Raw genomic sequence first — 20,005 nt, 5'->3', positions numbered from 1 at the left:
ATCCCCCCTTCCTATAACTGCCATCCATCACATACTGTTGCTGTTGCAAATTCCTCATCGCTTCTATCTGTCTCTCCAACTGATCCACTCGATCTGATAAGATTCACATCCAACAGCATTTATAACAGATATAATCCGCAGTAACCCTTAAACTGTCTTTAAACTCCCACATCTGACAAGAAGTACATATCACTGCAAAAACCATTTTTGCTCCTTCACAATCTACAGACCCAGAAAATAACACCGTCTTATTCCTCTACAAAACACTGCCCCACGTTAAATTAATAGCTATGGCTTATATTTTAAGATCAAGAGACTCATCTCCAAGAACATAAAATCAAGAAAGAACCCACTGAACTCACTACTGCAGCCTTTCTCTTGAACAATTAAGTTATCTGATTCTGTGCTGTGAACTTCGCCCAAACCGTTTCCTCCAAGGTTAGTTGTCAAATTTTCCCAGATGCACTCCAATGTTTTTCTTTAAATACTACTCACCAACTGCCAAGTCTTTTAGTGTATTTTCCAAACTGTCACAGACCAACTTGTTCCTCCTATCTTCCCAATTTTCTTTTTCAGGTTCTAGTTTCATAATGAACTGTATTGTATGTTCCATCATAAGGTGGTCACCATTTCCCAAAGGCTATTTACAACCTAGTTAATAATTGGCCCCTTCTCATTACAAACATTAAACTCATAACAACCCAATCCATAGTTGGCACCTCAACATTGCTCCAGAAACCTATCTTGTATACATTCCAGTAATTTGTCCTCCACAGCATTAATGCTAATTTGGTAACCCAACCAAGATAGAATTATAAACCATCATTCCTGCATTGCACATTTTACATGTATCTCAAATTTTCTGATTTAATACTGTGGACAACATTACAACTCGTTTGATCACCTATTAAAAACTGTTTGGTATCCCTTGTTGTTTCGTAGCTCCATCCAAACCCTTCATCTCAATCCTTCAATCTAAGATAATCTCTTACTAATGAAATAATCTTGCCCTTTAGGAGTGCTACCCCATCTCCTTTTCCTTTTTGCCCCTCTTTCCTAATGAGAGAATATCTTTGAACATTCAGTTCCCAGCTTTGGTCAACCCTCCAGCCACTTCTCTAAAATCACAACAATCATTTCTATTTGCATGCATCTGCTGCTTGCCCAAGCTTTCTTTTCTACTCCCTTTTACTATTTTTCCTCAAATCAGACATTCCTCTCAGGTTCCCATCCCCCTGTTCACTGAAATTAAATCCTCCTCAAAATCAAAACATTTGTGAATATCCATGTGAGGATGTTAATCCCAGCCTGTCCATCTTGCAGTTCCTACCTGCCTCTGACCAGGTTCTAATACCTCAAAAATCTGATGTCCTCCCTCTACACCAATTCTTCAATCAACCATAAAATTCTCCTATGTAGGGCCTGACGTAATCCTGAGACTATTGAGAAGTGAGCCTCTGCAGCAATCTTACCACGTGAGTTAACGACACTTAGTCTGCGTCTCACTCAGGGATGGTCTCCTACTTGTGTGCTTTTTATTGATCTCATAAGCCTTTAATTTTAGTTATTACTTCAATGTCCTTTCTTGATTGATTGTCAGTGTTTTAAGTTCCTCCATTCCTTTTACTTCTTTACTAATATTACTGGGATTTTATTTGTGTTTTCTTCTAAAGTGAGATATAAAATATCTATTCAATTCTTCTACTATTTCCTTGGTTCCTATTAACTCCACAAACTGACTCACTACAAGATTAAAAATTACTTTAGTTATGATTTCCAGCTTTAAAATCTTACTACCTCCCTTTGTTTCTGGCTAATCTTCTCTCAAGCTCTAATTTCCCTCCTTTTTTAAGCCATTGTTTGCTGGTGCATTAAATAATATTTCACTTTTCAGCTTACAGCATTCATGAAGGGAGCTACATGAAATGATCAATTAGAATTCTTTCATTTGTAGGTAATGGAAACTCAATACTTACTATACAAGACATTTACAATGTAAGAGAATGGTTTGCATGCCATCAGTTAAGGTTGGTTTCAAATCTAACTTAAAACAGATTTTTCTAACCTACTGCACACAATTCCCTAGAAAACTAAAATGCAGTATTAGCTGTACAGTACAGTAATTACCTTAAATCGTCCTTCTTCTAATGGAGTTAGGTCATATCTAACAAATTCCTTTCACTTTTCTGAGAGCATTATACATAATGCTAACAGTGGAGTCAATACCAGGATTATTTAACTGGACTTCTGAGAAGGTTCTAAACAAAAGCCTTGTAATTAAGTTAAAAGGAACTCAAATTTTCATGTTTCTCTTAAATGGTGAGTGAAGCTAGATAAAGCCAAAAGAAAAATGATTTTTTTTTAGTTATGTAAGTAAACTATGACTCTATAAAGGAGGTAGAAAAAAAGGAATAATGTGAATTTTGGCAATGATGAGTTGAGATCTTATAAAAAAAGGCATTGGGGGATCTAAAAAGATCACACTGCAGAGCTCTGCATCGCAGCACAAACGGCACAAACCGGAACATCATGATATCTTGGGATTCTGGAAAGATTGTGAAGTCCCAAGAAACTCCTAAAGGTTAACTTACCTGGGGTTCCTGCCGTCCAGAAATGCCAAAGAGGGAGAAGGAGCGTCCAAGGATCCTCACAGTCTATTACCTTCCAGGCCCTGGTGAACGAACTCGCGAAATCTCATGAGGTGCTGGGGAAACAGATTGAAGAGAAGCTGGCTCCAATCTCTCTCATGCTGCAGAAGCAGGAGCAGCAGCGAGGAGAACTGGAGAAGAGGATGGATGAGGTGGAGCATACGGTCACCGTGGTGGAAGCTGATGCCAGTTCATCCAAGGATAGGATCCAAGCCCTGGCAATGCAGGTCCGTAATTTGCACGACCAAGTGGATGATCTTGAAAACAGGGGCAGGTGAAAAACATTCAGATCATCGGTCTGCGCGAGGGTAAGGAAGGTGAGCGGCGTGCGGAATTTGTTGAGGATTTCTGCCGACATACCTTGACTTGGAGGCTGGCATGAGAGGATTGAAGATAGAGGGGGCTCATTGGGTCGCACGACGGAGATCAGGTCTGGGTCAACATCCTCGTCCTCTCTTCATGCGGTTCCATCAATACTGGGATAAGGAGAGAGTCATAGATGCTTCCAGAATCCAGCAGAAGGTTCCAAACACCCTAATTTACAAGGGCCCTAAGATCATGTTCTTTCAGGAAGAAACAAAAATCTTATGACAGTGCCAAGAGAAGACTGAGGGAGCTTGGGATTCAGTACTGAGGTATCCGGCAGTGCTACACATCACCTTACATGGATCCATACATCTCTTTGACACATAAGAGAAGGAAAGAGACTTTGTGAACAAATTAACCTAATTTGAACAATTTTAGTATGCATAAATAGCGTTGTTTGGATATGTTTTTATCGTTTCGTAAAAAACAAACAGAGGAAGTCCAGTTGGAGTTATTTTTCTTTTTTATCTATTGATAATAATTTGGTTTAAACTATGTTTGGTGGTGGTTGAGATGTACATTTTCAATTTTTAAGTTGGGATATACCAAAGGATGGGTGGGTTTTTTAAAAAAAAATTTATTCATATTGGTATTCTACGGTGTGTTTACTCTTTTCTGCTTGTGCTAGCTGAGAAAAGTGAAGGGCTGGGATGGTTAGATGCCTACTTATGAGCAGTTTGGGATGGGTAGTTTCCCCCTCTGGGCAGGGGTTGAGTTTCCCTGCTCAGTACTGTTGGCGCTTTATATGTTGGTTTGTTTTTTGGTTTTCATTGTTTTCATTTTTAATAGTTTTGTAGGTTTGTTAAATGTAGTGGTTTTAGTTTATGTAGTTTTTATATTTGGTGGATCATGTGACACTAAGGCTCAGCGATTTATGGTTCAAGTTCCTACTCTCTGGAATTTAAATGTTACTGCAGAAGGTTGTGGTTAATGACTTGATTAAATGGTGTACCTGGAATATCATGGGAAGTCACTCACCAATTAAGAGGAAGAAGGTACTCTTGAGTTTTAGAAAGCAAAAGGTGGATACTGCTTTGTTACAGGAGACACACTTGGATGGCAAGGAGCATCTGAAATTACAGCAGAATGGCTTTGACTGAGTTTATTTTTCATCATTTAATACCAGAAGTAGGGAAGTAGCTATATTGGTTGGGAGTAATCTCCCACTTAAGTTGTTGGAATGTGTTAAAGACACATTCGGGAGGTTTGTAATTCTTAAAGCCTTGATAAATAGGGGATAATGTGGTGTTTTAAATGTTTATTGCCCTCCAGCTCATCCCCTTAAATTTTTGGTCGATGCATTTTCTAAACTGATAAGTCTTGAGTCCCAGCACATTATAGGGGGAGATTTTAAATTTCTCATGGATCCCACAGTAGACAGGTTGCCCAAAGGTCCCTTGACACCCTCTGTACAAACTAAACAGTTAGTAGGTCTGTGTGGAGAGTTAGGGTTGCTGGATGTCTGGAGGCGTCTCCACCCTACAGGCAGGGATTTTATGTTTTACTCCAATCCACACAGATGTTACACGAGGATAGACTTTTTTCTGACCCCTGCGGTAACCCTGGATTTGGTGGCATCTTGTACGATTGGCAATAGTACCATCTCTGATCATGCTCCAGTGTACCTGTTGGTTAAGGTTAAGGACTTTAGTGGGTTCGAGGCACTGGTGAATGGATCCCTTTAACCTCAAGGATAATAAGTTTGTGGAGTATTTCCCTAGGGAATTTCAGACGTTCCTAGACATCAACTTAGGCTCAGTTGGTAGTTCATCCGTCCTCTGGGAAAATGCCAAAGCCTATGCTGGGGTGGGGGGGGGGGGGGGGAAATAGTTATTTATTACTCCACCAGTAGGAAGCGGCAGAAGGATGAGCAGAAACATCTCCTTGAAGCACAGTTAAAGGCAGATGAGAAGGCTTACTTTGACAGACTCTCATTGGTCAAACTACAGAATGATTACAGCACTGTGGTCTGCAGTAAATTTCATGCTCACGCAGATGGCAAAGAAGGAGCTGGCTTTTGCAAAGCAAAGGTTATATGAGCATGGTGACAAGCCAGGCAAATTCTTAGCGTAGCTTGCCAGGAAAAGGAGTGCCCCACAAGCCATTACAGCAATTGGGGAAGGGTCTGGGAACCTAAGATGTGATTCTAAAAAGATTAATGTGACTTTCTGGAGATTTTACTCAAAGTTATACCAATCCAACAATTGTGAGATGGGGCAGGTCAAAATGGAATCTTTTTTTAAGTATCTGAAGCTCCCAGGAGTGACTCCTGAACAAGAGTCCTTTCTCAATTCTCACTTATCAGAGCAAGTGTAGGAAGCTGTGAGGCAGCTTCAGAGTGGATAAGCACCTGGTCCTGTTGGACTTCCCACTGAATTCTAGAAGGAATTTATAAGTATACTGTCAGGCCGAATGCTCAGTATGTTTAATGATTCACACAGTCATGATTGTCCCTACCACCTCGGAGACAGGCCAATATTTCACATATTCTTAAAAAAGGGAAGGACCTGGAAGACTATGCATCGTACAGGCCCATCTTGCTCTTAAATGCAGACTTTCAAAATCCTCTCTAAGACTCTCGCATTAAGGTTGGAGACTGTGTTACCTTCTATTATTAAAGAGGATCAGACAGGCTTCATAAAGGTTCACAGATCCTCCAATAAAGTTAGGAGGCTGCTTAAAGTAATTCAAGCATGTCAACAACAGTCAATACAGGGTTTGGTGATTTCTCTGGATACAGAGAAGGCATTTGACTGGGTTGAATGGCTGTACCGCTTCTATATCCTGGAGTGGTTTAGTTTGGGCAAAGTCTTTATAAGATGGGTAAAGGTTCTCTATGGTGGCCCTCTCATGGCAGTCATCACCAATGGAATACAATCAAGCAATTTTAATATTTTTGGGGGCATGTCCATTACGTTAGTGATTGAACCATTGGCGGAGGCCATTCGTGGGAATCCCAATATATCATCTTCAGAAGTGGGGTCAAAATTACATAAGATTTCATTGTATGCAGACAATGTCCTAATTTTTTTGACAAATCCAGCAGTTTCAGTGCCTTGCCTGATACAATGCATTCACGCATTTGGCACTTTTTCGGGGTACAAGATTAATTTTGCGAATCAGTTACTATGCCTATGGGTGGTCTTATGAAGGAGCTAGGTCTTGAGGGTGACTATAGATTCCCACTTAGGTGGTCACAGGGGGGTTTTGTGCATATTCATTACTCCAGTTCTGGATCAGCTGTTCAAAGCCAATCATATCCAATATTTGATAAAATTTAACAAGACCTTCAAAGATGGGAGGCACTTCCGGTCTTGTGGTTGGGTGGATAGTGCTTATTAAGATGAATATTCTCCCCAGTTTGCTATACCCTATGTGGATGCTCCCCCTGATTTTCAATAAGCATTCAGAAGACTGAACAGCTTGTTCAGCTCCTTTATCTGGCACCGTAAGCGCTCTCATTAAATTAGCTAAACTGCAGCTGCCTCACAGATGGAGGGGAGTGGACCTTCCAGACATTTAAATTACCAATTAAACTCGCTTTTGACCTACGTGAGTGATTGGGCTTGTAGAGATCCTCTTTCATTAGGGGTAGATATCAAAGCCTCCCAGGCAAAATGACCCCTTACCAGTTTGCTGTTTTTGGACCAAATGTGGACAGTTAGGAAATATTGCCATAACCCAATAGTCAGTGATACTGTTAAAGCATGGAGGGCAATTCAGCAGCGGGAAGACAATATTGGCAAAACATCTTCTTTTACACCTTTAGTGGGTATGCTGGTTTTTCAACTGGGGATGATAGATTCGGGATTTTAAATGTTGGGCAGCTAGGGGTGTGTCTTGCATGGGTGATTTATTTGAGGGAAAGGAAATGATGTTCTTCAATCAGCTAGTAAGGAAGTATGAGTCATCTAATAGAGATCTCTTTCATTTTTTTTCAAGTTAGGGATTTTATTCAAAGAAAGACTACACTTTTGACTGATCCCTACAAATCTGACATGGCGGGGTGTTGGGGGTGGGGGTGGGGCAGCTAAGTGCTAAGAATAAACTTTCTGTCAGTACTTTACATCATCAATTTGGGGGGGGTACCCCCTCAGATGAGTTTGGTCAACTCTGCAGGGGTGTGGGAGAGAGAGCTGGGTGTTGAAGTTTCCTCAGAGGCATGGGAGGATTTTTGGGAGAATGCAGGGAAGATATCAATTTGCAATAGGACCCATGCTTTACAGTTGAAGATTCTCCACAGGGTCCACTTGGCTCCGGACCATTTGTCAAATTTAAATCAGGGGTATCTTCAGCATGTCCCAAATGCAAGGTCTGTACATTGTCTCTGGTCCTGTGGTAGGTTTCAAACATATATTGGAGTGCTGTGGCGGGTGCAATGGAGAGGATTTTGGATGTAAGGGTGGAGAAGGACCCGATCTCTCTCCTTCAGGGACTGCCAAATGTATTCCCTGCAGACGCGCATAAAAAAAACTTTTCAACATCCTCACTTTCTGTGCAAGAAAGAATATCTTCCTAGGTTGGATATCTGAAAAACCCCCAGGCCTATCGGGTTGGCGGAAGATTGTTATGGAGCATATTCCTTTGGATTTTCTCACAAATATGGGACACCAGAAAACTGAGAATTTTTATAAGACATGGCAGCCCTTTTTGGAATACCTGGACACAGATTTATCTGCCACACTAACAAGGGCTTTTATATAGCCGTAACGATTGTTTTACGAATCCAATATCCAGAGAGGAGGAACTGTGAACGTATGAGTGTTTTGTTTGAGTTATTACTATTTATTAGTTTGTTGTTGTTTTTTTATTTAGTTAGTTAAATAGACAGTTTGAGTTTGTTTTTACTATACTTTTCTATATATGTTTATACTTTTGTACATGAGGTGGCTTAGGGTTTTTTTTCACTTGCGTTTTCTTTGCATTGTTTTGAATTGTTTTGTATTTGTTGTAATATTAAAAAATCTATTTTTCCAATCAAATATATTTAACAAAAATGCCATCAGGGCTAAATTTAATCACATGCTAAAATGGCCAATGTGGCAATTACCTACCACACAGCCCCCATTCTTTCCAATGCAAATAGGCAGCATGAAATCAATGCACTATTTATTTGCATTATTGTTGCGAGTAGCCAGTGCCATATAAGTGGCTGCACATCAAACAAGGGGTTTGTAGAATGGACTCCGCTCAAAGCTAACCGACACATGCGTTTAGGTGAATTTGCACCTCTTAAGAGAAGATGTATTCTAACCAAAGCTGATGCTGGAACTTTACGGTTAGGTTCCAGTACTTGAGTGTGTGGTGGAGATAGGTCAAATCAGAGCATTCAAAGTGGAGTCAGACTACTCCTCTTCAAATAACAATGTACAGGGCTAAGGGAAAAAGGCAGGAGAATGGCACTGAATGAAATGCTCACTCTGAGACCCAGTAGGTCATGCAGCTTCCTTCGGAACTGCAAACGGTTCTGTGAATGAGTTTGAATTTGAAGCAATGTGAAAAATGAAGTGCCAGTGGTCCCAAGTACTAATTATCCAAATACCCAGTTCTTATCCTCACCAACATTACAAGTTTCTTTCCCCTTGTTCTTTCCTGGATTGAACCACTTTCTGACCACCTACAGTCCATTGATACTGGAATTTTATGAAATCAACTAGATTCTAGCATGGTCTCAGTGGATTGGAAGTTGAAATACTGTTTTTTAAAATAAAAAGAGGGAGAGAGAAAATAGGGGATGTCAAGTCAGTTTGCCTAACATCACTCATCAGGAGAAGTGCTGAAATTTATTATGAAATAAGTCTTACTGCACTTAAAAAATCATAAAACGATCTGACAACATCATTTTCATAAAAGAGAAATAATATTCAACAAATTAGAGTTTGCATTCTCTGATTTTTAAATCTGACATCATCACACCTCTCCTCAAAACAAAACCCTTGAACCTCATCACCATCGTTTGATTTACAAGCTGATTACAGTTGATATGGACATGGTACTTGGCACTTTTTCAGAAAAGAGGACATAGTTTCTCATTGCAGTTAAAGGGGGGGGGTAGGGACACAAAATATTTGATGGTATAAGCTTAGTGACTGAATAAATATTATTTGGGTCTGTGCAGGTGAGGGTGAAGCAGTGGCAGAATGGACATCACAGCAGAGAAGATGATATCTGCGGTTGGAATCAGAGAAGTTCAGTCTCAGCTGTGGCGATGTGGTAGGCCCAAACTGGTACTCCTGGAATGGGCAGTGATACAAGGGTTTTGGTGGGCCCATTGCCCATTATAGTGTCACCCCCCAATGAATGTCGAGTGGAGCACAAGAAAGGAAGAAGATGACGGTTTTTAAACTTAATATTTAAGTCTTATATCTTAATATTTTCTGTAAGTCAAAATGGCACTGGCACATGGTGACACATTACACTTTTCACTGTACTTAAATGTTAAATACAATTGACAATAAATCATTCCATTCAATTCAAATAATAAGGGGTTCAGCACCTTTGAAAGTAGATAAATCGCTAGACCTGAATGAAACATATCCTAAGCTGTTAAGGAGAACAAGGGAAGGAATTGTGAAGCCTCCATCATTTTCCAATTCACTGACTCTACACGTGGTGCTAGAGAGAATGGAGTAGAGTTAAAGTTACACCATCGATTATAAAGGCAGAGAGGGTCAAATCAAATAATTGTAGATCAGTCAACTTAACTTTAGTGTGGGAAAATATTTTGAAACATAGAGTGACATTTGGAAAGGCATGAATTCATCAAAGAGAGTTAGTTTGGATTTGTTGACGGTTATATCTGACTGATTTGATTGGACATTTTGAGGTGGTAAAGAGGGTAAAATATTTGATGATTTCTAAAATATGGTGGATTCCAGCAAGGCTCTTTATAATGTCCCACATGGCAGACTGACTAGGAAAGTAAGAAGCCATAGAATCCAAAGCAGTGAAAAGTTAGATTCGAATTTGTTCAGTGGCAGAGGACAAATAGCATCAATAAGTATTTTTGTGACTGAGAGGTTCTTTCCAGTTAGAATCCACAAGACTCATAACTGGGTCCTTCAACATTAGATATCAATGACTTGATAAAATGCATGAAAGAATCAAGATTAGATTAGATTAGTTTCCCTAGTGTGGAAAGAGGCCCTTCGGCCCAACGTGTCCACAGGCCCCTCCAAAGAGTAACCCAGCCAGACCCATTTCCCTTTGACTAATATACCTAACACTAAGGGCAATTTAGCCTGGCCAATTCACCTGATCTGAACATCTTCGGACTGTGGGAGGAAACCAGAGCACCCGGAGGAAACCCATGCAAATTACTAATTTGAATAAACTCAATCATTAGTCACAAGTTTGACTGAATTGCCCTTTAATCAGACTATATACATGTAACAGTGGTGTATCTCAATCTATAGAAAACATGTGGGTGACAATCTCCCCCTCAAAGTTTCAAATAGCCACCTCAATTCAGAACTAAATAGTTTGATAAATACTACAAAACAACTGAGAACAAACAGGTTTAAATGCAGGCAATTGTTAAGTTGAAGAATGCTGTCAATCAGAACAATTCCCAATTGCAATGATTACTTAATCCTTTTCTTGAACAGCAGTTGCAGGCAAACAAGCTAATTTATGTAACTACAACATAATTAACTTGTATTCAGAGAGCAACAACATAACAAAACATTCTGAGGTGCTTCTAGATTTGTCAAACAAGATTTGTTAACAAGGCACATAAAAAAAGAGATACTGTGGCAGATATTTAAAAGCTTGGGCAAAGTAGTAGGTTTTAAGAAGTGTTATACAAGACGGAATGAAAGAGCTAGAAAGACTTACAGACATCTTTAGGGACAGAATTGCACAGCAAATAGCATTGGACCTATCGGCACAGTCACCAATGCTAGAACTGTTCAAACAGGGAAGATTTGGTGGAACATTGATAGCTAGACCAAACATTGCCAATGATCTTTGTCAGCCACAGACAGTTAGCAAGGAAAGAGATGTATCAATGATTAGGGAAAAGGATCTGTTGCAGTATCTCCGATATCTAATCCAAATAGCTATTCCTCAGGCATGAATCTGAAAAAAATGTCTTTTTTCCACAGTTGAAAAACCCATCAACAAAAATGAACTAAGAGCTGATGCCTATAAACACATATTCCAGGCCAGTTTCAGGTTAATGTAGCCACAAAGCTGTGTACCACTAACAGGTTGCAAATTGCTCCCAAGGTCTTTGGATTATGTACAGGATTATATTACAGTATATTGTGCAGTTACTAAACAAGCCATCAGGATTGGGAAAAGTATTTCAAAGATGCACTAATTTAATTTGGATTTTAAACGAACAACCATGCTACAATGTTAAAAGAAGCATTTGTCTTGCAAGAAATATTTCAGTTTGAAGAGCGTTTACTTACAATTTGCTGAGTTGGATAAAAGCAGCTGTTAATCAATATCTCTTCTAAGACATCTTGATCTGTTGAAGGGAAACAATGATAAACAAAAATCATGTTGATGCAATGATATCACATCTGTCAGGTTCAAACCAACTTATTTCAATTCTGTAAACAAATCAACTTACAGTATTTTTATTTGTGGCTTACTACAACATAGTTAAAAAGCTATTTTTAGGGACCATACTCTTATTTCCCAAAGGAATGTGAATTGGATTGCAATATGCTGAAATTTTTTTTTTGTGCTGGAAAAACGAAGCTTCCCAATCCCTTGCCATTCTTATGTGGCTTTTTTGCAGGTTGGGAAGGCCTTGGGCTGCAAAACGTACACATATTTCTTTCTAGGTTGGATTCCCCACTGCAGGGCAACAGGACAATTATATTTCGTCTCACCCACCCTTATTTTATAGGTGAGTTTTTTCATGCCCCAAGAAAAATTACACCTCCTTGGAGAGTTTGTGTCCAGTGGGGTGTATACCTGAAGAGTTAGCAACATTTCAAAAGAATAATAGTAACAGCACAAAAGGAATGATTTGGAACTGCCAGTGTTGGACTGGGGTGTACAAAGTTACAAATCACACAACACTAGGTTATAGTCCAACAGGTTTAGTTGGAAGCACTAGCTTTCGGAGCACCGCTCCTTCATCAGGTGGTTGTGGAGTGCACAATCATAAGACACCGAATTTATAGCAAAAGTTTACAGTGTGATCTAACTGAAATTATACATTGAAAAATACCTTGATTGTTTGTTAAGTCTCTCATCTATCAGAATGACCATGTTGGTTGCACTTCTTTCATAAGTAAATCACAACTTCTTAAAAAAAGTGAATTCTCAGGTTAACTGTAACAATTGGTGCCAGCGCAGAGAAGATGTTGAGATATTGAAGGTGTTAGCCCCCTCTGTTCCCGGTCTGTGCCATAATGTTTAACTTGATTCTAATCAAAAAAGTGAGTTAACAGAGTCTTACATGGTTTCATGCGGTTTTGAGCAAAGTACAATGTAACTTTGCAAGTACAAATTCACCCCACAAACATATGTGGGTTTGCGCATGTGTGTGTGTAGTGCGATAGTGGTCACCTGTAGTGTGACATAAACCACTGAGGCCCTCCCTATGGATACCAAACTTAGCTATCAGCCTCTGCTCAGCCATTTTTCACTGCGGCCTGTCCCAAAGTCCACCTTGGAGAATGGTCACCCAAAGGTCAGAGGTTGAATGTCCTGGACTGCTGAAGTGTTCTATAACTGGGAGGGAACACACCTGATATTGATTGCTGTGCCGTGCCCATTCATCTGTTGCCGTAGCCTTTACTTAGTTTCACCAATGTACCATGCCCAAGGGCATTCTTGCCTGCAGCGTATGAGATAGACAATGTTGGCTGAGTCGCTTGAGTACCTGCCACGTATATGGTGGGAGGTGTCCCCACGTGTAATGGTGGTATCTAGGTCCACACTCTGACACATCTTGCAGTGCCTACCGTGACAGGGTTGTATGGAATTGTCCTGAAAGTCAGGCAGTTTGCTACGAGCAATGATCTGTTTGAGGTTTGGCGGTTGTTTAAAGGCAAGGTGCTCATCCTCATTGATAGTGTGTTGCAGGTCGCGAAGAACATGGCGTAGTGGACAACGAAGAGTACCCTGTCAGTTGCAGCATGTATCTGTTTCCTGAGGAGTCATTACGGTTCTTTGCTGTGGCAATTCGGAACTGGCGGTCGATGATACATACACTCCCACTCTCTCACAGACTGAGACCACTTTACTTACACACACACACACACTCACACTCACAAACCCCCACCCCAGACAGACAGACACACATGCACAAAAACCCACATACACATATCCGTTTGTGAGGTGAATTTGTACTTGCAGAGTTACATTGTACTTTGCTCAAAACTGCATGAATCCATGTCAGACTCTTGTTAACTCACTTTTTAGATTAGTGTCAGTCCAAACATTTTGACACAGGCAGGGAACACAGGGAGCTAACACCTTCACCATCTCAACATCTTCTCTGCGCTGACACCAATTGTTACAATTAACCTGAGAATGTAATTTTTTTTGTAAAAAGTTTTGTGATTTACATATGAAAGAAGCGAAACTAACATGGTCATCTTAATAGATGAGAGACTTAAACAATCAAGTTATTTTTCAATGTATAATTTCAGTTACATCACACTGTAAACTTTTGCTATAAATTCTGTGTCTTACAATTGTACACTCCACAACCACCTAATGAAGGAGTAGTGCTCTGAAAGCTAGTGCTTCCAATTAAACCTGTTGGACTATAACCTGGTGTTGTGTGATTTGTAACTTTGTGCACAAAAGGAAAGCATTCAGCCTATCATGTCTTTGTTTCCTGTCGAAAGAAGTAATTCATTTATTAACCTTTCCTTGTAGACATTCGATGATTTTTCCTTTTCAAATAATAAATCAATTCACTTTTGAAAACCTCACTTTCTGTGGGTTTAGAGAATAAAGAAAAAGCCTGCTTACTCAATGGTATTCAGAAAGATATGCTGATAGTTAGAAATAAAGGCTAGCTGTTTACCTTAATAGTAAAGTTAAACAAGCTTAATGAAAGGCTTTTATTAGAAGGCAGTTATGCATTGGCAAATATTTCACATTACAAATCCAAAATTGTACTTCAGCTTGTAAATCGACAAAGGAATCTCCTGTAACGTTTCCATCTTCAAACCCAAAATGGTGCATTCTGAAACATCCATGTAAATAGGTAACATAAATAAAAAGGGAGTAGCTTTGAAAGTAAGAAATTAGCACAAACATTTTACAAATGCTTCATAAAGAAAGGAGAAAAAATATTACCCAGTAGAGTTGCTAACTTAGATCAAGGAGAGAGAGGGTGCAACCATTCTAATGGGGCTCTTCACTGCTATGTTACAAATAGAACTTTATACCAATGGCACATATGAGATATATGCCGCTACTGAATTACATCAGTAAAAAAATTGTAAGTCAACTTTCATAAGGCGTGCCCTTTAGATTATTTTAAATGAAAAATCTAAGTAGATACAAGGAGGTCCCAGATTGCTGCTTACTCATCCAGATCTTCAGGTTGGCCAGCAGTCCCCACCACCTCTTAGCATGCTCCATGGGTGCCGATGAATTGCATCTTCCATCCATAGATGCTAGCATCAGCCCCATCTTATCATCAAGACACATGTCTAATTCACATAAAATACAGTTATTCACTTCAATGCTTCACTTTGGAGTGCACTAAAACCTTTTATTATAATATTACTGTCAGACTGTTTTGCATGCAGGACCGGCAGGGTACACGTTAGGGCTTAGCTCACTCGCATTGCCTTGCTTTTTTGGGATTTGTCACCTCATTCAAAATGTAAATGCTCCCAGTACTGCTGTTTTAGCTTGCCTTTTAGTGCAGACACAAAGCCAGACGACTTGTCATTGGCATCAGCAGTGATCAGTTAATGGGGTGGACATGTTGCCTAACCACTCCCAGCTATGTCAATGTCAACCAGAACTCCATGATAGTGGCTTAGATGCATGTCTTAATGTCTAAAGGGATTAGTCCTCAGGCAAGTCAAGGGGAACTGTTAGTCAGGGGTTACACCACAATCTGTCAAAGGCTGTATCTAGTCTAACTCCAGGGGCTTGGAAATGGTTACTCACCACAGGGAGCAATCTATATGAATACAGTACGGGGAGTAGCCACCATCGGTCCTGCAGGTCCAGTGCAATCAATCAGGGGATTAGCAATAATTCAGTTGGGGAGCTGCACAGAGATTAGTAAGGAGTCTGGCACTCATCAATAGCATCGACTGGTCTGACAGTAGGGTCAGTCCTGGAAGTCTGTCAAGGAAAGTCAAGGCAGGTTAATATGAGCTACATCCGTTGTAGGGATATTGAGCAGGTCAATTGTTGGGATTGAAGGCAGCAAGCTGGGATGTACTGGGAACAATAATAGGGACCACTCAAATAAATAAGGGTGGGAGACAGTAGACGACATGGGTTACTGTGAGGTGGTGGTGCAGGTCAATGGTAACCATCACCTTGGCTTCGAAAGAAGGCAGGAGGTGAGGGTCAGTGCATCATGATGATTTGTATGGCTAATCTGTAGACCTTTGGCTGTAGGCTAATGTTACAAGATGAAGACAAAGGATTGGTGAGAATGTTGGGAAGTTCGGAACTGCTGGGGTCAACAGAAAATGCACAGTTCAGGGGTTAACTAGATTGACAGGCTGTGAGTGACTCACTCGGCAAAGTGGTACCAGTGTGGTTTTCCATCCTCATCTGAATTATGAATGAGTAATGGAAATGAAAAGTGGCTGCCACCACAGATAGAGAGGGCACAGTAGGTGCTTTTCTTTTCTGTCTGAGGACACAGGTTCTATGTGTGAACAATGTGAGGCCCTTCACAGCAAAATTGCTTTAATCAACCACTACACAGTACGTGTTAAAGACACCTGTAATTATAGAATTCTGCATGTGAAACACTAATTCTGACCACAACCAACCTTGACCATGTCATTGGTCAAATTAATCATAGTGAGTGAAGCAGTAGCAATGACAGATGACCTTAAAAATGTTATCCGTGGGCCACAACAATTGACACATAATCCAAGGATTCATATACTACATGAGAGCCAATTTCCTCTCACCTTGAACTATAAGTATTAGACAACATATTCTTACATGTAATGCTGACTTTGTTTTTTCACTTTCCTATGACATGATCTGTGCTATAACCCAGGCAGTAGGCTTTACCAAAATAGACAGGTACTGCATGTTATACTGTACACACTATAGAATGCCATATCATAACATAGTTGAATTCATCAAGAGGAAGGATTCCATTTCATCAATATACAAGCCATCTGTGATCATCAGTACCACCTCTTAAAAGTGTACATAACATGCCATAGTGCCTATATCCTTGAGAACTTAGATTCTTCCTTCATTTCAAGGGCTAGATACATTATAAGGATGGTTACTAGGAGACCAGGTCTACCCTGTGCAACCAAGACTGATAATCCTGTTATGCAACCTCCAGTCTGAGGCCAAGCAAAGATATAATGTAGCCCATTCTCCTGGCAGTGCTGTTGTGCAGAAGACATGGACCTCCTCAAGGTGATGTTCTGATGCTAGAATTGATTTGACGGAACCTTGCAGTACCATCCAGATAGCGAGTGTGCCATACAATCCTTGTGCGCTGCACAACGGGAGCAGCCAATGGGTGGATCTGACTATTGCTGATGACCTGGGTGAAAGGCAACAGAGATCATTGAGAAAGGGAAACATCACTTGAGCATAATAAACCAGAACAATGCTGGGCAGAGCAAGCCAAGACTTCTTTGACACCGGTTTCCAATAGACCTGCTTCGGGAGAAATGATCATTGGCTGTAAACTAGTTATTGCTTGAAAGGCAACTTGTTTATTCCCAAACATGGCTTTTTTTAAAGTTTGATTTTTCTCTGCTTTTCCAGTTGCTCAATAAAACTTAATATTTTCAACTGTTTGAAGGCATTGTAACTTGTGATGCCCCATATTGAACAACAAAATATTTTTTACATTGGGCGTTAAGAAAGAACAACACCCCCTTCATCAGGATTCTAACATGCTAAGGATGGGTTGCCTGTGTAGCACAGGTTTTGTATCTGCAGTTACAATTACAGTTGGTCAGGCAGGTGCTGATGTAAAATAACAATACATTTACAAATACCAACTTCTGCTTCTTATGAAGTGCTATCCATGCCACCTATGTACCCTTAGAAGCAGTGTTTTTATAGTTTTGTCCCAGCAAGAAATGGGATGAAATTGTAGCTGGCAACAATTGACTTGTGCTTTAAATGTGGTGCTGACAGCAGAAATCTCAAAATCCTGGCAGTGGTGAGTACCTTTGCAGCTGGTGAATGCAACATAGCAACAGCATGACACCATAGAGGTGTTATACATACAAAATGAGGGAGCTACAGAGAATTGCATGAAAAACCTCAGAGTTCACAGAAAGAAACCCTCCATGAAAGTCACTGAAATTAACACAGTCAAGTTTTACTAAAATTCAGCCCATACATTTATTAAATGTGGCAAAATATTAATATACTAGTGAATAGAGTACAGAATATGAACACAAGTACACAAAAAGCCAAAAGAAAATGCTCCACAAGCAGTTCTTGAAAGAGACTGAACAGTAGACCATCTAGGGAACCTAGCAGACTTGTAGGTCAACATTTCCAATTATTACGGGGCAGCAAATAAATGTTACACTGTACAGTCAGTTCAGACTGCAAATTAGCAATTATGGTTAAACTGAACAGTGCTATCCACTGCATATTCTGTAGTGAATTTGGTTGTGGTCACTAAGAAACAAGCTATTCAAATTTCAGAAATTGTTCAGAGAAGATCAAAGTGATAATGAGGATAGATTCCTGGGATGTTCAAACTTGAACAGGTAGCTTTTAGTAGATAGCCTTAAAAGATTTCTAATCTAGTACATTGTATAGAAAAGGCAAATTAAAAACACTCTCCGATTAATAAGGCAAGCAACCATCAACACACGTTATTAAAAGGCAAGTTTACGACTGATGCCAGGAAATGCTCTTTTTGTACTTAAAGTAATCCACACTAACAATTAAATAAATAGCTAAAGGTTCAATTGCAACAAAGAATACAATGGATTTGCAAAAGACAAACCTTTTCATGATTTCCTATTACCTAAGGACCATCATTAGATGAATGCTAAACTGCTCCCACTCCTCAGGTCTGTTTTGTTTCTTGTCAATTTGCGTGTCTCTTCCTTAGATCTAAATGCCTCCGAAATAAGCCATGCTCCAGCTACCTTTCCTGTTTTGTTTTTGTACTAGACAGGAATGAATAATTGTTCCAGTTCAGGTCACTTTTTGAATACTTGCCAATGCCTTTACACTGTCATTCCTTTAAGTAATGCTCCCCAATCTATCATAGCCAACTGGTACTTCATACCATTGTAGTTTCCTCTTTCGATTCAGAATCTCAGTCTCAGAATCATCGTGAAGAAGAATTTTATCATATTATAGTGACTTCACCCCAAGATTCTTCACACAACTAATTACTGGTTATTCCTTTCTCATTACACATTTTGTATTAATTATAAAATACAGTAACCAATGTTCTATACATAGACTGAGAACATCTTTTTTTGAATTTATTTTCTCTTTTCTCTTAATTTTATTTCCCTTAATTTTTACTTCCTATCCACACATTTTCTGACACTTTTCAGCTTTTTGTTTTCAAAGAATCTACTCACTTGTTTTACTTACATTTCAGGGCACTGAAGGCTAACTCATACACCCAGCGTTGGAACTTCTCATCTTTGATTTCTGGGATGATCATTTCTGGATCTTTTTCATAGTTTACAAGCCTTCTAGAGGGAGGTTTTTCAACATGTATGCTCTGAAATATGTCAGCTGAAACTTTGTAGACATAGTCAGGGTAACCAGTCTTTTCACGACGCAAAGCAAGATCCTTTTCTTCAGCGCGTGTCTTCCGCGAGATAGTCAATTCATCAAGATTTGAGATCTCAGATGTAACTTCACTTAAAGAACTTGTTTCACATTCTGCATGCGACATTTCTGGGCTGCCTTTTAATTGGATGACAGACTGACGTATTCACACAAGTTCCAGTTTACCTGCATAGATTACAATGTAAAATCACACAAGTTGATCACAAATTACCTGAATTGCAAGTAAAAGTAATATGGTAGTTATGGTTCAAGTAATCTCAAACCTCAGGCATGAAAACACAACTTTTAAACAATTACACATAGTAAATGTGAAGTCATGATAGTCACAGAGGACAATAGCACTGCTCTCAGAGAGAAGGACCTGGTGCTAGATAAACCGGAGGGTCATCATTGCTCAGTTGACAGGAGAGGTTGAGAAGGGAAGTCCTTCATGGTAACCTCAGACGGTATATGAATTAAACCTGCACTGTTGGTGTCAAACCAGCTGTTCAACCAACTGAGGTAACTGACCCGCTTGCACTTAAATAATAAGCTGTCACATGAAAGCAGTTATTTGCTACTGTCATGAATACATCAAAAATAAACTAAAGCACATCTCTACATTGACTGTTTTAATAATACATAAAACAGCCTGGAAATGACTGCTTTTATCACATTACCAGTCTCAGCAATGACCTTCCAGTAGCTTCTCAGAAGCCAAAATCAGCTTAACAAACAACACCCATGTACTTATGATGGTTCCGATTAGCCAACTATTGTCTTATAGGTAAAAACAATGACTGCAGATGCAGGAAACCAGATTCTGGATTTGTGGTGCTGGAAGAGCACAGCAGTTCAGGCAGCATCTGAGGAGCAGCAAAATAAACATTTCGGGCAAAAGCCCTTCATCAGGAAAGGGCTTTTGCCCGAAATGTCAATTTTGCTGCTCCTCAGATGCTGCCGGAACTGTTGTGCTCTTCCAGCACCACTAATCCAAAACTATTGTCTTATGGCCTGCTACAGAGATTGTTGCCAAAAGAAAATCCCACATATTAAAAATGTAAGCTACACCTCTC

General features: G+C 39.8%; 1 protein-coding gene across 3 annotated transcripts in view; it reads right to left on the bottom strand.

The window, feature by feature from the left end:
* The window catches only part of LOC140476030 (putative methyltransferase NSUN7), a 173,555-nt gene that overhangs the window by 129,687 nt on the left and 23,863 nt on the right, over positions 1–20,005 (bottom strand). For all 3 annotated transcript variants that reach the window (XM_072567962.1, XM_072567970.1, XM_072567979.1), the window contains exons 2-3: positions 18,747–19,115; positions 11,432–11,490 (exon numbers count right to left, since the gene is read on the bottom strand). In XM_072567962.1, coding sequence (XP_072424063.1) covers positions 11,432–11,490; positions 18,747–19,056 — 369 coding nt within the window. In that variant the 5' untranslated portion in view covers positions 19,057–19,115. The remainder of the gene's footprint in view (positions 1–11,431; positions 11,491–18,746; positions 19,116–20,005) is intronic.

The sequence above is a fragment of the Chiloscyllium punctatum genome, chromosome 1 (assembly GCF_047496795.1).
Source record: "Chiloscyllium punctatum isolate Juve2018m chromosome 1, sChiPun1.3, whole genome shotgun sequence".
In the NCBI taxonomy this organism is placed as follows: Eukaryota; Metazoa; Chordata; class Chondrichthyes; order Orectolobiformes; family Hemiscylliidae; genus Chiloscyllium; species Chiloscyllium punctatum.
This window is presented reverse-complemented; position numbering and strand designations above follow the sequence as displayed.